Here is a 15,951-nt window from a genome sequence, read left to right on the forward strand (position 1 = left end):
TTTAAACGTTAGTCTGATACTTAACTAGCCAACTTGAGGCTTAAGGAAATAATGGTAATAAGAGGGACTGATCCATATGGGCACAGAGAATAGCCACTTTTTGCACCCACCCATTAAACTTAAGAATTATAAATGGCTTCAAGCTCACATTGACGCCTGTGGGGCACTATCAGCCACTGACACAACAGACAAACTTTAGTGTTTTAATGAATGAATATTTCATACATTAAGGCTGTCTGTGTATTTAAGGGAGGTGAACAATACATTATAATTTTACATAATAATATCACAGATGATAGACTAAATAAATAGTTGACTTAGATGCTTGTTCATTCTTAAAGTCTTATATGTTGAATTGAACTGTATGTCATCTGTTCAAAGCCTCTCCCGGTCAGTGCTGTTCTCCATGGCTGTCTTACTGTACATGATGTTATTACAACAAACAATTTAAAAGTTACTGTGACTCAAACATAGAAAAATAGATTTTTTTATTTCCCTCACCTAATTTTTAAAAGTATTTTATAGCATATAACACCTTTGAAAATATGCTTTGGTTCCCTTTTAACTCCAGAAAATCATAAATCAAGATATGGATATTACCTGTCCACAGATTCATGGTGACGTAACTGCTCTTTTAACTGTCTGGTGTCTTTGCTTTGTTTGGTGTTTGTAGACATGGTTTACATGAGCTTTTAGCTGAGATTCAGAGGTTTCTGTGGACACTACTCATGTCGGCACTTATATTTCTGACCTCTTAATTTAGACTGATTAAATGTGATCTCCTCTCTTTTGCTCCCATTTTTGGTGGTAAAAATGGGGGCAAAATGATCAGGCATGACATTCTCATAATAAATCAGATAAGATACTGCAAATAATTAATCCTGCATTTGTGTGATTGAAGAGTGTGTGCAATGACACTGTTTAAAAGATTTGGCCTAAATAATTCTGGAGTGAATGAGCCTAAACATGATGACCTGACTAGTGACACATACACACACACACGCACGTATGACTTTGCCAGTTTCAGCTGAAACAATTTCAGTGTTTCAAACCATGTTCCAGAGTTTTTAGTTCACCGTTCATGAGGTTTCAAGGAGAAAATGAAAGACAGATCTGAATGTTTGAAAGTGTTTTGGAAAACCTCTGTAAAGATTAGATGAACAATACTCAAAGGATAAATTCAACTGGTTTATTTTTTAAGTTAAACAAGCGAGTAAATAAGGAAACAAGGTTAAATGAAGTAAGAGCGAAAAAATTAACAAGTAAATAAGGAAACAAGGTTAAATGAAGTAAGAGCGAAAAAGTTAACAAGTAAATAAGGAAACAAGGTTAAATGAAGTAAGAGCGAAAAAGTTAACAAGTAAATAAAGAAACAAGGTTAAATGAAGTAAGATCGAAAAAGTTAACAAGTAAATAAAGAAACAAGGTTAAATGAAGTAAGAGCGAAAAAGTTAACAAGTAAATAAAAAAACAAGGTTAAATGAAGTAAGAGCGAAAAAGTTAACAAGTAAATAAGGAAACAAGGTTAAATGAAGTAAGAGCGAAAAGTTAACAAGTAAATAAGGAAACAAGGTAGAGGAGAGAAAACCCCAACAATCCCCTCTGAGCAAGCACTAGGCGACAGTGGGGAGGAAAAACTGCCTTTAAACGGGCAGAAACCTCCGGCAGAACCAGGCTCAGGAGGGGGCAGTCAACTGCCGGGACTGGTTGGGGGGGTGAACAGAGGTGGAGCAAGACGAGGCTACATCAGTTGAAGAAGCAGTATTGTCCCTCTTCCGGAACAAGCTGAAGAATTTTTTCTTCTTTTTCATGGACTTTTCCACGAGCGCCTTTTTCTCCAGGATGAGGGTTCTCAAGTCATCGATGGTTTCTGTGTTTTGCTTCTCAAGTTTCTTGCATGTTTGTTCCACCTGTTCTAATGTTGCTTGTGTTTCTTCCAGCTTTTCTTTGAGGTCTTTGGATGTTGCCTCCTGTGTTAGCTTTGCCTTCTGCAGGTCTGCATTTCTCACTTGATCTTCTTTGTGCATGCCTTCTAGCTGCTCATTTCTTTTCTGGATGTCGCGGAGCGTACACTGCAGGTCTTCATGCGTTTTGTCTTGCTTTTGCTTTTGGGCCTGCATTTCTGTGTGTTTCCGCTTCAAGTTGTTGAATTCCAACAATATCCCCTTAATGAGCTCTGAGTTGTTTTTTGTCATGTGATCGATCCTTTTCTGCATCTGTGAGCATCGTTTTTCCAGTGTTTCCTTTTCTCCCTCCAGCTCACTTGTTTTGACCTTCAGTTCATTACAGACTTCTTGCATTTTTTGATTTTTACTCTCAAAGTCCTTGATAATGCACTTTTCTTCTGTCAGTCTTTCTTGCTGTTGTTCTTTCTCTTGAAGGAGGTCTTTATTTTGGCGCAGTGTTTGATCCAACCTTACCTTCACCATTATGTACTTTTCCTGCATGCCTTGGAGTTCGCGCTGCAGGTCTTTTTGCTTTGTGTCCTGTTGTTCCTTCTGTTGGAGGACTTCTTTATTTTTTTCTTCAGCTTCATCAAGCTTTCTTTGGAGCAGCTGATTCTTTTGGTCCATGTATTGGAGATCCCACTCTATCTTATCAATCGTCGCTTTCCTGCCTTGAAGCTGCTCGGACATTTCTTTAACTTCAGCGCTCTTTTTCTTGTTTTCTTTGATGAGGAATACAATCTGCTCTCTGGCTTGAGCAAACTTGATCCCCCAGCCCTCATTAATAATGTTGATGTCGGGCTGGCGCTGTAGTGTTTCTTCCAGGTGTTTGTTTTGTGCTTCCATTTGTAAGCACTTCTTCTCCAGGTGATGTTTTTCTTCTTCAATTTGTTGCATTTTGTTCTTGAGATGGTTGTTTTCATTCCTACTCTCCTGTAATGCCCTTTGGATGGATAAGAGGCCATTTGGAGAAATTGGCCGGCCACGGCAGGAAGGAGAGGCGGCGTAATCTCTTTGTCTTGGTTGCCGTAATCTTGGATACATGTTGGCGGTTGTATCCGATGACTCTGAGAGGTTTCTGTTTCTGTAGTGAACGTTTGAAGGCTGCAAACAAACGAACTAAAAATTGCTGTTTCTCACCCCTATTTAAGGAAAAACTTCAAAGGATCAAAGATCCTTGTGACATCATCACTCCTAAGCCAATCAGATTGTCACATGACATTTTGGAATGGGGATATTTTTTTTTAAACCTTTTTCAAATTTAACTTAATATTTAAGTGTTTCTTACTTGACCCGCTTAGTCGATTAAAAAGTTAATTGCCACGAACACCCCTAATGTTACAGAAAAAAGACCGTTTTTTTCTACGTGACAGAGCTATAATAAATGTTTTTGTTTTTTTTTTAATTATCCTACTTTTTATAAAAGGGAACATTATTTAAAGTATATGTATTTAATTAAAAAAAACCTCTGTATTCATCTAAAGGGTATAACAAGAAGGGTGACCTTCCTGCTCGAACATGAAATGACCAAAATAAATGTATTTCTCTGCAATTACAAACTCTGTGTAAACAGTCTTGGTGTCAAAATAAAGCTAACACTGGTGAGCAATGTTCCCTCTAAGCTGCGCGTGTGCGCAATTGCGCACTGCTGGCACGATCTCTGCGCACAAAAAATCTGTGTTGCGCACAAAAAAAATCTAACCTGAATTGAAATTAAAGTAAATACATTAACAATTCTGTTTTTGCAGTGTTAGTCAGTAAGTGACTGGCTGCTCCTGTATGGGATCAGAACGATGCCACCTTATCCCATAGTCCAGCCAAGAATGCGATTCACATTCGTATATACACAGCTAATCAACGTGGTTGACAGGCTATGAAAGCGTCCTTATGTGCCGACACCGGTGTTTTAGCGAGCAAAGCGGCTGATGTGGAGTGAAGCCACGTTAATGACAACGTGTACAACCATTGGAGATGTGAGCAGGACAGACAGAAGAATTAACGGAAAAAGTGTGGACTTTATACCAGTTTTTAAATTGTGTTGATAGGCCACGTAAAACCAGAGTTATGATAAAAAGAATATGCAATGTTTGGTTTTTATATTTATTGCGGGAAGAAACTGTAAAAACGTCGTTTTATAAGGAAAGCACTCTCCACCTGTGTTACGCCCCAGTCTAGGGGTACAGGAACGCAACATATGTTTGAAAAGAATGCCCCACCCTGGTCCCCAAAACCATACACAGAGGGAAAACCAATTTCTTAGTGAATGGTGGTTTATTCTCTACACTGCAAGATGACGCTCCGGGGTGAACAAAGGCCAAAATAACAAACAAAACAAGCTAAGTCAGGAGGAGGTGCTATCTAAACCCTATGTGAATCAAACATCAAACAAAAGACAAGCGCTACACCTAACTCCCTAACTGAAATAAACAGGAGAAAACAGTGCAAGGGAAAACAATAAGGCAGCTCACCCCTTCTGTTCCAGTGCTATTTACAATGTGCTATTTACAATGAAAACTAATGTACACACTATATACAGAACTGAGAAAAGTCGCAAAAATCACAGGCACAAATATCACAGATTTTGGAGGCCAGGGTCAGGTCTGCTGCTGCTGTCAGTGGCTGCCCCGGGACAACTGCTGGTGAGGGATTTTGAATGCGACCACATGATCAGCGGACCAATCGGCAGCCGTCAGCTCATCCAATCCGGTGCCTGCAAAGACTTAAAGACACAGACAAAAACAGCCACCAAAACAGATTATGGACAGGGCCATAACACCTGTGAGCAAAAAGAAAACCAAAAACCCCACCCTTTCCTATTGGTCAAAAAATGTACCATGTTGACCAATCAAAATATGATATGGCAACATGGCATTTAGTTGTTTAGGAAGGGGGAAGTTTTAGGAGTGACGGCGGTGTTTTGAGATGTGAGAGATTTGCGACGTTTAGTGCAAATCTTGTGTAGTTAGTGTGTAGTGTAGTCAATAGTTATGTTGTGTGTGTCAGAGCAATGAGGCGACTGCTGAATGTTACAGGTGTTATAGCAGTGATACATCTCCTGTTGTCAGGCCTTCAGGTATCAGGCTGTTGTTCTTCTTTATCTCATAGTGGACAGAAATTATTTTTTGGAGTGGCACAAATAATTTGTGTGGCATCAGATTTGATGCAGAACAGCTGATTGTTCTGTAAATAGTTTGAAATGTTTATTTTTTTTTTTAAAAAAAACACCTTGGCTGCATTTTTAGGTAAACAGCTGCAAAAAACTTTGTTTGCAAAACTCAGTAACTTTTTTGAAGAAGAAACTTTAGAATTAATTGCCCAGCATTGGTCATTATTTACTGTATTTTGCAGACAGAGTTACAGGACTCTCTCCCAGACCACAGACTCATAATACAAGTCAGAGCTTTATAAAAAAAGAAAAAGAAAGAAAGTTGTGTTTTCAAAATTGGAGTTCAAGTTATTTTTACTTCCAATAGTGTTAACATACTACACAGGTCATGAACAAGATTTTTTTTAATTTTCATTGTAAGTGGGCTAAAGCAGTTAATTAAAAGTAGTCTAACATAAATGTAAATGCTGTAATTTGATTATTTTAATAAACCATGTAACTTGGATGGATTTGATGCTGGCGTGACCACAGTGCACACGTCTGCTGTTGCTCACAGTGGTCCAAGTGTCCGCTCAGGGAGTTTGTGTGTTCGCTCAGACACATGACAAATTAGAGGGAACATTGCTGGTGAGATGTCATCAGAGCTGTAAATATTACTGCAGATGTTACTATGTCAAAGTTACTGTGACTCAAACATAGAAAAATAGATTTTTTTATTTCCCTCACCTAATTTTTAAAAGTATTTTATAGCATATAAAACCTTTGAAAATATGCTTTGGTTCCCATTTAACTCCAGAAAATCATAAATCAAGATATGGATATTACCTGTCCACAGATTCATGGTGACGTAACTGCTCTTTTAACTGTCTGGTGTCTTTGCTTTGTTTGGTGTTTGTAGACATGGTTTACATGAGCTTTTAGCTGAGATTCAGAAGTTTCTGTGGACACTACTCATGTCGGCACTTATATTTCTGACCTCGTGTTATAATCGATTAAACGCAATCTCCTCCCTTTTGCCCCCATTTTTGATGGTGTGGGTGCAAATGATCAGGCATGACATTCTCATAATAAATCAGATAAGATACTGCAAATAATTAATCCTGCATTTGTGTGATTGAAGAGTGTGTGCAATGACACCGTTTGAAAGATTTGGCCTAAATAATTCTGGAGTGAATGAGCCTAAACATGATGACCTGACTAGTGACACATACACACACACACGCACGTATGACTTTGCCAGTTTCAGCTGAAACAATTTCAGTGTTTCAAACCATGTTCCAGAGTTTTTAGTTCACCGTTCATGAGGTTTCAAGGAGAAAATGAAAGACAGATCTGAATGTTTGAAAGTGTTTTGGAAAACCTCTGTAAAGATTAGATGAACAATACTCAAAGGATAAATTCAACTGGTTTATTTTTTAAGTTAAACAAGCGAGTAAATAAGGAAACAAGGTTAAATGAAGTAAGAGCAAAAAAGTTAACAAGTAAATAAAGAAACAAGGTTAAATGAAGTAAGAGCAAAAAAGTTAACAAGTAAATAAGGAAACAAGGTTAAACGAAGTAAGAGCGAAAAAGTTAACAAGTAAATAAAGAAACAAGGTTAAATGAAGTAAGAGCGAAAAAGTTAACAAGTAAATAAAGAAACAAGGTTAAATGAAGTAAGAGCAAAAAAGTTAACAAGTAAATAAAGAAACAAGGTCAAATGAAGTAAGAGTGAAAAAGTTAACAAGTAAATAAAGAAACAAGGTTAAATGAAGTAAGAGCAAAAAGTTAACAAGTAAATAAACAAACAAGGTCAAATGAAGTAAGAGCGAAAAAGTTAACAAGTAAATAAGGAAACAAGGTAGAGGAGAGAAAACCCCAACAATCCCCTCTGAGCAAGCACTAGGCGACAGTGGGGAGGAAAAACTGCCTTTAAACGGGCAGAAACCTCCGGCAGAACCAGGCTCAGGAGGGGGCAGTCAACTGCCGGGACTGGTTGGGGGGGTGAACAGAGGTGGAGCAAGACGAGGCTACATCAGTTGAAGAAGCAGTATTGTCCCTCTTCCGGAACAAGCTGAAGAATTTTTTCTTCTTTTTCATGGACTTTTCCACGAGCGCCTTTTTCTCCAGGATGAGGGTTCTCAAGTCATCGATGGTTTCTGTGTTTTGCTTCTCAAGTTTCTTGCATGTTTGTTCCACCTGTTCTAATGTTGCTTGTGTTTCTTCCAGCTTTTCTTTGAGGTCTTTGGATGTTGCCTCCTGTGTTAGCTTTGCCTTCTGCAGGTCTGCATTTCTCACTTGATCTTCTTTGTGCATGCCTTCTAGCTGCTCATTTCTTTTCTGGATGTCGCGGAGCGTACACTGCAGGTCTTCATGCGTTTTGTCTTGCTTTTGCTTTTGGGCCTGCATTTCTGTGTGTTTCCGCTTCAAGTTGTTGAATTCCAACAATATCCCCTTAATGAGCTCTGAGTTGTTTTTTGTCATGTGATCGATCCTTTTCTGCATCTGTGAGCATCGTTTTTCCAGTGTTTCCTTTTCTCCCTCCAGCTCACTTGTTTTGACCTTCAGTTCATTACAGACTTCTTGCATTTTTTGATTTTTACTCTCAAAGTCCTTGATAATGCACTTTTCTTCTGTCAGTCTTTCTTGCTGTTGTTCTTTCTCTTGAAGGAGGTCTTTATTTTGGCGCAGTGTTTGATCCAACCTTACCTTCACCATTATGTACTTTTCCTGCATGCCTTGGAGTTCGCGCTGCAGGTCTTTTTGCTTTGTGTCCTGTTGTTCCTTCTGTTGGAGGACTTCTTTATTTTTTTCTTCAGCTTCATCAAGCTTTCTTTGGAGCAGCTGATTCTTTTGGTCCATGTATTGGAGATCCCACTCTATCTTATCAATCGTCGCTTTCCTGCCTTGAAGCTGCTCGGACATTTCTTTAACTTCAGCGCTCTTTTTCTTGTTTTCTTTGATGAGGAATACAATCTGCTCTCTGGCTTGAGCAAACTTGATCCCCCAGCCCTCATTAATAATGTTGATGTCGGGCTGGCGCTGTAGTGTTTCTTCCAGGTGTTTGTTTTGTGCTTCCATTTGTAAGCACTTCTTCTCCAGGTGATGTTTTTCTTCTTCAATTTGTTGCATTTTGTTCTTGAGATGGTTGTTTTCATTCCTACTCTCCTGTAATGCCCTTTGGATGGATAAGAGGCCATTTGGAGAAATTGGCCGGCCACGGCAGGAAGGAGAGGCGGCGTAATCTCTTTGTCTTGGTTGCCGTAATCTTGGATACATGTTGGCGGTTGTATCCGATGACTCTGAGAGGTTTCTGTTTCTGTAGTGAACGTTTGAAGGCTGCAAACAAACGAACTAAAAATTGCTGTTTCTCACCCCTATTTAAGGAAAAACTTCAAAGGATCAAAGATCCTTGTGACATCATCACTCCTAAGCCAATCAGATTGTCACATGACATTTTGGAATGGGGATATTTTTTTTTAAACCTTTTTCAAATTTAACTTAATATTTAAGTGTTTCTTACTTGACCCGCTTAGTCGATTAAAAAGTTAATTGCCACGAACACCCCTAATGTTATATAACACGTGACAGAGCTATAATAAATGTTTTTGTTTTTTTTTTTAATTATCCTACTTTTTATAAAAGGGAACATTATTTAAAGAATATGTATTTAATTAAAAAAACTCTGTATTCATCTAAAGGATATAACAAGAAGGGTGACCTTCCTGCTCGAACATGAAATGACCAAAATAAATGTATTTCTCTGCAATTACAAACTCTGTGTAAACAGTCTTGGTGTCAAAATAAAGCTAACACTGGTGAGCAATGTTCCCTCTAAGCTGCGCGTGTGCGCAATTGCGCACTGCTGGCACGATCTCTGCGCACAAAAAATCTGTGTTGCGCACAAAAAAAAATCTAACCTGAATTGAAGAGCGAAATGCTTTGTTGAAATCACATTAGATCACTTTAGTCTACTCACTTGGAAGATATTTCAGATAACGTTGTGCTTCAGCAGGAGTCGGGAAAATTTTGATAGATCCCTGGTGCCTGATGCGAAGTTGCACTGGGTACATCAGAGCATATTCAATCTCCTTCACTCGCAGCCTCTGTTTCACGTCACGGAACTCGTCTCTTCTGCGTTGCAGGTCTGCGCTGTAATCTGGGAAAAAAGATATTTTCTTATTCTCATATGTCATCTCTCCCCTACTTCTAGCCAGTCGGAGGACTTTCTCTTTGTCTCTGAAGTTCAGAAACTTAGCAATGAGGGGCCGTGGTCTGTCAGACTTCTTCCCGATGCGGTGTACTCTTTCAAGGGTAATGTGTGAGGTGAAGTTATCATTCCCCAGGATTTGTGGTATAAATTTCTCCAAAAATCCCACAGCGTCGCGGCCTTCTGCTTGCTCAGGGATGTTCAGTATCCTCAGGTTGGACCTTCTACTGCAGTTCTCCAAGTCGTCAATTTTGTCTTTGAGTTGCATTGTCAATTTCTCCATTTTATCGACACGGTTGTGTGCATCTTTAATGTCGTCTTCGTTTGCGCTCACTCGCGCCTCCATCTCCTCAACCTGCTCAGAAAGCGCATTAAGAGAGGATTCAATTTTCGTCAGGGTTGTTTGTATGTCTGCCATTTTTTTGTCAATATGTTTCGTGAGGTCCTCTTTAGTTTCCTTGATAGCATTGAGTAATTTGCTAATTGGCAATTCCTTCTCCCCATCAGCCATATTTCTTGTTGTCAATATGTGCAGGTGTTTTAGCCGTTTTCTTTCGTTTTGAGTGTCGCAAATTATAACTTGCCATACAGAAGTTTCCTTAGTAACTTTGCCTCTTGCTATGGTCCAGAATTGTATGAGGGCAAGTCAGGATAAAGATAGATTCCTGGGCATACCGCCGGGAGCTCACGAATACACGTCTACTCTCGTCCGCTGTCAGCCATCACAAAAAATAATATATAAAATATATATGCTATTCACCTCAGGACCAAACTGGATTTAGAGTTTGGTCCTGAGGTGATGCTATAAAATTAATATATATTAAAGCATTTTTCTACTTTCATTGACTTGATTTTTTAAATTAGCACCGGTCCTAAATATAATTCAAATTCAGATATTGTACCCTTTAAATACCAGTTAGATAACGTATTATTACTATGTTTTTTGGGGGGAAAAGTTCAAATGTTTTCTGCATATAAATGATGAAACCTAATATTCTTTTTAATCATCATTGCAGGTCACTACCAGTAACAGTAACAATGATTTATTTTTACTTTATTTTATTTTTTTTGGATGAATGGCCAAAAAGAAAATCACGCATGGTGTGTTAGTGACCAGAAAGGCAATTTAATAACCAAATGACCACTAAAATGATCAAAATGTATGTCAATGGAAAATTGAAGTGTATAAATAAAGGACCAGGGCAGTCCTCAGGGCGGGTCTCTGAGTCTCACTCTAGGCTGCCCTTGCTAGCAAGTAAATCTGTGTGTTTCTCCTCTCTGATTCTCTGCTGAAGAAGTGTTTTAGAATATAACTCTTAACAATGTATATTCCAGTGTCTGTGCTTTTTTGTGCATCCTCATTAGCAGCAGGATGTGCTAACCACAGTAAAGGGTTTTTTGTAGGCACACTTTCCACAGCTGGAGCAAGTGGCTGCTGTTCCAATCCTGGAGGTGCGCCTTTTGCACCTTCTTCTCATTTTGTTGGTGGGGTGTGGGTCACACTCTGGTTCAGACTAGTGTATCTTGAGATCAATGGCAGAAGTGGCTGAGAATCGGGGACAAGGTTGTCTTGCAGTTGTTGAGGTCACCGGCATGTGCCCCAGTTCTTCCAGGATCACTCTTCATTTGTAGGTTGTAAACTCATTCTAAACTTGTGTGTTTAGAATAAAAGCAATTTTACCTAAATTGCATGATTTAGGGCTGTCAATAACAAGGAATTAAAAAAGGTGGTTATAATGGGTTTCAATTGGCCAAAAATGGCCACAATAGAGCCAAGAGGAACAATTTGATGTATAGTGTATATCAGTGGTCCCCAACCTTTTTTGCACCATGGACCGGGTTTAATGTCAGACAATATTTTCAATATTTAAGGTGTCGCGGGTGAATGCAACAAAATAAAATGATGCGACCAAAACAAAAACTGTGGTATTTTGTAAATATAATAATAAACGCGAATTCACTGTGTAATTGTGTAACTTTATTAGCAGTGTCCTCCTGAAATGCGGCAACAACATTGAGAGTAACATCCTCCTCTCTGCCCCTTAATGCTCTCTGGTCGCTATGGTAACACGTAAATCTTTCAAAATAAGACACGCGACTACAACACGGGAAAAGACACAGGGAAACCGAGCTAACAATAAAAACCCTGAAAACCATAAATTGTACACCCGAGCCTTAACGCTTGCAGCCCGGTACCAAACGACCGGTCCGTGGCCCGGGGGTTGGGGACCGCTGGTGTATATTATTGACATATTTAAGGAGCTGAAGTTAAAAAAAAAACAAAAAAACCATAAAGAAACAGCACAGCTGCTGCCCCAAACCGGTGTCAGATTTTTACCACATTTGCACTTTCACTTTGGATTCACCATCAGTTTCTATTCATTCACACAGACCTGATTCATGAATATATCACAGAAAGCGAGCAGGTAGCACCCTCCCTATCTGGACTACCTGGACCACCTCCTCCACCTGCTGGCCTCCCCTGCTCGACACCAACCCCCATCCACAAACCAATGCAGACATCCAAGCCGGTGCTGGTTGCAAGAGGCACCTCGTCTAAGGTGGGTGTTTGTTTGTTTTTTTTTAGGTGGTGTCAGCTGTAGGCCGTAAAAGTTGCCTGTTTGAGGTTACAGATTCTTGGCAAGTTTGTGCTCATTACTTTGATCCAGGTCCTATTTAACTAGATCAAGTCTTAATCAATATACCTGATACTTAATTTATATAAAAGCCAGAGAAATAAATGTCAGTACATGCACCTATTTTGTAAATATTCAATCACTTTGGCTGCTATGACTGTATAACAGGTAGGAAACTGGAGTCTAAGCTGTCTTTAGAAAGGTTATGACTAATAAACAATGATAACAATAATGATGGCATTCTTATTTTTAGCCTTTTCTTATCTTAGCTGGGCAACATAAACATTAAAACAGTTAATGGATTCAGCTAAAACTTAAAACATTTTATTTATGAGAAGAAACTGTTAAAATCTGCTTTTGACTTCTCTGATTTTTTTTTTTTTTTTAGGTTTTCTTATCATTTGTTTGTGCAAAGCAGTCACACAGATGGGCAGGTTGTTATGCTCTTCCCTCGGTTTATTATTAGCAACAGTAGTTTTATTTCCCATATTGTCTTTGTGCTATTATTGAAAGGCGGTTGATATAAAACACGTTCAGAGGAAGCGTCCGTTCCTCCTCCTCGGCGTTGGCTGCAGCTCTCATAATGAGGCTGTTGTGAGGATTGAATGTTGGTGGTATGAAGTGCTGCATGATTCATGTGCAGCCTGCAGATGGTTGGCTATTTTGCTGTGTGGCACAGTGCAGCCGATAGGCAACTCGGCAGGTCAGGCTTCTACCAGAAAGCACGTGGTTTACAGGCAGCGGGAGCTCAGAAGGGCTGTTTGTATTTAGATGGGTAATAATGAAGGGCGCTAGAAGACAAGTTTAGCCTTCTCTCAGTGAATGAGCTGCACAGGTTATGTCATGTCTGTTCCGATTATAATCTTTTCATGCTGCCTTTTCTGCCCAGCGTTTCTAGTGCGAGGTAAATATGTTTAAGCCTATTTTTCTTTTTTTGCACCCCCCCCCCCCCCCCCCCCCTCTCCAGGAGCCAGGCCTCCCTGTCCTCTTGTTTGCTGAGCTCAAAGAACTCCGGCATCCCGTCCTCTCAGAACCGAGGCAAGATGGACGTTCTGGACAAGCCCAAGCTCATGATAGTAGAGGAGCCCAGAAAAAGAGGCAGGTTTCGCTATGAATGTGCAGGCATCCTGGGAGTATCCAGCACCAAAACCAGGCATACCGGGCCTACGATAGAGGTAGGAGTTTTGTTTTCAATTCAGATTCTGAAGAGGGATTTACAAGATCTCAGAGGCAGTTAGGAACGTTTAACCACAGCTGATCCTGTTTACTCTGTTCACTTGACCCCCCCTCCTGTCTGAAATGAGTGGAGACAGAAAAAATGTGGTTTGTCTGAATCAATTAGAAAGTCCCCACAAATCCCAGCTCGAGTGCAGTGAGATACAAGGAGGTATATCTCCCAGCTGCTTACTAACAAACACTCCCACACACATCTACACGCCACGATCATTCACACATCGACTTGGTGGTTACCAGGTTATATAAAGTTTAGTCAAGGAAATGTCCAGTTGCATAATGGATATTAATAGAATTGAACAATGGTGTTAATCTGTCATTATTTTTGGATGAAACTGGTACCTGAGAGGACTTAGTTTTGCTTTTATTTATTTTTTTATTGTAATGCATCAGGAAATCTGTAATTACCTTCTAACTATTGTTAAAAGTCTGACAGGTTGCTCAGATAAAAGATGGAGGAAGTTTTTGTGTGCATTTCAGTGAAAGGTAACTCTCTTATAATATTTGGCGTCCCTTCCTAACATTGTTCTATTGTCTTCAGTCTTTCGCACCTGATTGATAGATACCCCCCCCCCCCCCCCCCGCCAAAGTATTATTATTATTTTACATTTTGTAATTTTATTCATAACTTTATTACTCCTATTTTTATGTAATATTATTATTATTTATATTCTGAATAGAATAAAAACGTTTCATTCACTTACTGTATTTAATCATTAAATGCATGTACCCTTAAATATTTATTTATTCGTTGTTTGTATTTGAATTGTTTATTTCCTTTTGGGGGGTTTTTTCTTTTGTTTTTGTTTTGTTTTCTGCTGTCTCACCCATTTAAGTTCTTGCTTAAATCTATTTAAAAAATGTAATTTAAAAAAGAATATTTGGAGCTCATCACAGCGACCGCTCAGGTTGGACGGTTCTGGGACAAAGTAAGAAAGATGAGACTGAGTTTGTTTGGACATGTACAGTGAAGACGTGCAGGTAGAAAGATGCTGTCAGAGAAGAAGAAAGCACAAAGAAGAGGTGTGTGGATGTGATGAAAGAGGACTAACGCGCCCTAAAGAAGAAAACTGTTATGACCGAATTATTTTGTGTCATGATCCTGGTTCATTTTGACCCAGTGTTTTGTGTTTCCTTTTGGTTTCACCTTGTATTTTGTGTTTATTCTGATTTTGGTATTAGTTCTTAGTAGTGATGTGACGTTCTGTATCGAGGCTTCAAACCTTGTGTCGAGTAATTGAGGGAGCGTTTCCACGATGCGCGTAACGGGGCTTGCTTCATTTATGGACTGAAGCTGAAAATGATGACGTCCGAAGCCTCGCTGACCGGCTGTACCACGTGACTGGTTCAGGAAGTGGTTCGAATTTTGCCGCGAGCTATGACAGCGATATAAACCCCTCAGACTTCATTCAAAATGTGGGTGTTTGATGGAGAGTTGCGGTTAGTGAGAGTTTGGAGGTTTATGAGAGTGAGGAGATAAAGTCAGGAGAGAATGGAGCCAGCTAAGAAGAGGAGGATGTCCTCCCCTGTGTGGGAACATTTTGATCATATTCCTCCCAACAAGGTATGTAAATTTCTACAGAAGATGCATTTTCATAATACTGCTGGTGCAATACAATTTATGTTAAGCTGTCTTAACTTTTGTACAAGGTGAAGTGTTCGCTATGTGCCAGGGAGCTAGGATATAACAACAACACCTCATCCATGCTTAGGCACTACAGAGCTTTGCATGAGAATAAGGGGAACACCGATTGTGGAGCAAGACCAGGTGAGCCATCAAATGCCATGATAATATAGCATGCCGTAATGTTACTAAATGATATAACAATATTATACAACTGTAATAAGTTATGTGTGTGATATTTATATTTGTGCTCTTTCCTCAGGAGAACAATCTCAAATAGATGAAGACCTGGTTAGCATGGTGATTGAGGACTCCCAGCCATTTAGCATTGTGGAGGACAAAGGATTTAAAAGATTTGTTAAATCATTAAATCCTAGCTATGTTCTCCCCACTAAAAAGGTCATAAAAGCAGTGAAAATTTAGTTTTTACTGAATAAAATGTGAAAGGCAGGACTGAGGCCTCAGTCTGTAGCTGTCCATACCTCAACGTTACAAAAGCACAACCACTGTCCACACCACACCTTACAGTAAATGATCATTTCCATTTTAAGCATTTCCAAATTATCATTTTCCATACTGCCAGTATAAATATACACAGTATACTGCCATCACTACAATATACATGTTTTACACACTCCTTTTGTTGTTGACATTTACAGGCTGTGTGCAAAAGGCCACACTCTTCAAATTCATGCCAACTAATATTTTTACGTCCAGTAGATGTCCTACTAGAGCAAATGAGGCTTCAAGACGCTTTGCGCTGGGGTGAACCAATTGGATGAAAGGCTTTAGTGCTTCACGAAGCTTCAGCTGCCATCACTAGTTCTTAGGATTTGGTTCTTGTGTTTAGTAGTGATGGGTCCAGCAACACTGACGCACCGACGCTTGTATCAAGCTCACCTAGCGATGCCTGTATCGGTGCGTGTGTCGCTTTAAGAAAAAGTCACGTGATCGATACAGCCGCTGTATCGCTCATTGGCAACGCGCTAAACTGTGTTTAAAAGGTTCCGCATCTGTCAACGGAATGAGTCGCAAAATAACACAAAATTACTGCAAAGATAAAAAAAAAAAAAAAAAAAAATACACATCTCTCCATAACAAAATGGAGCCCGAAAGAAAAAGAAATGTTTCTGCTGTGTGGGGTCATTTTGATCTTTTATCTGGAAATAAGGTGACTGTTTGTCTGTCTTTGTTTCAGTGTAATCTATCAGAACACC

The 15,951-nt window shown here is 39.4% G+C and overlaps 2 protein-coding genes across 2 annotated transcripts; both read right to left on the minus strand.

The window, feature by feature from the left end:
• Positions 1-1,189: 1,189 nt before the first annotated feature.
• On the minus strand, positions 1,190-3,172 carry LOC148098888 (uncharacterized). Its single transcript, XM_087851528.1, has one exon. The coding sequence runs from the start codon at positions 2,988-2,990 to the stop codon at positions 1,677-1,679; it is 1,314 nt and encodes a 437-aa protein (XP_087707654.1). The 5' UTR covers positions 2,991-3,172; the 3' UTR covers positions 1,190-1,676.
• A 3,288-nt stretch (positions 3,173-6,460) lies between these two features.
• LOC148098889 (uncharacterized) lies at positions 6,461-8,483 on the minus strand. Its single transcript, XM_087851529.1, has one exon. The coding sequence runs from the start codon at positions 8,308-8,310 to the stop codon at positions 6,997-6,999; it is 1,314 nt and encodes a 437-aa protein (XP_087707655.1). The 5' UTR covers positions 8,311-8,483; the 3' UTR covers positions 6,461-6,996.
• Between the last annotated feature and the right edge of the window lie 7,468 nt (positions 8,484-15,951).

This window comes from Neolamprologus brichardi, chromosome 14, assembly GCF_056152115.1.
Source record: "Neolamprologus brichardi isolate AB-2024 chromosome 14, ASM5615211v1, whole genome shotgun sequence".
Lineage (NCBI taxonomy): Eukaryota > Metazoa > Chordata > Actinopteri > Cichliformes > Cichlidae > Neolamprologus > Neolamprologus brichardi.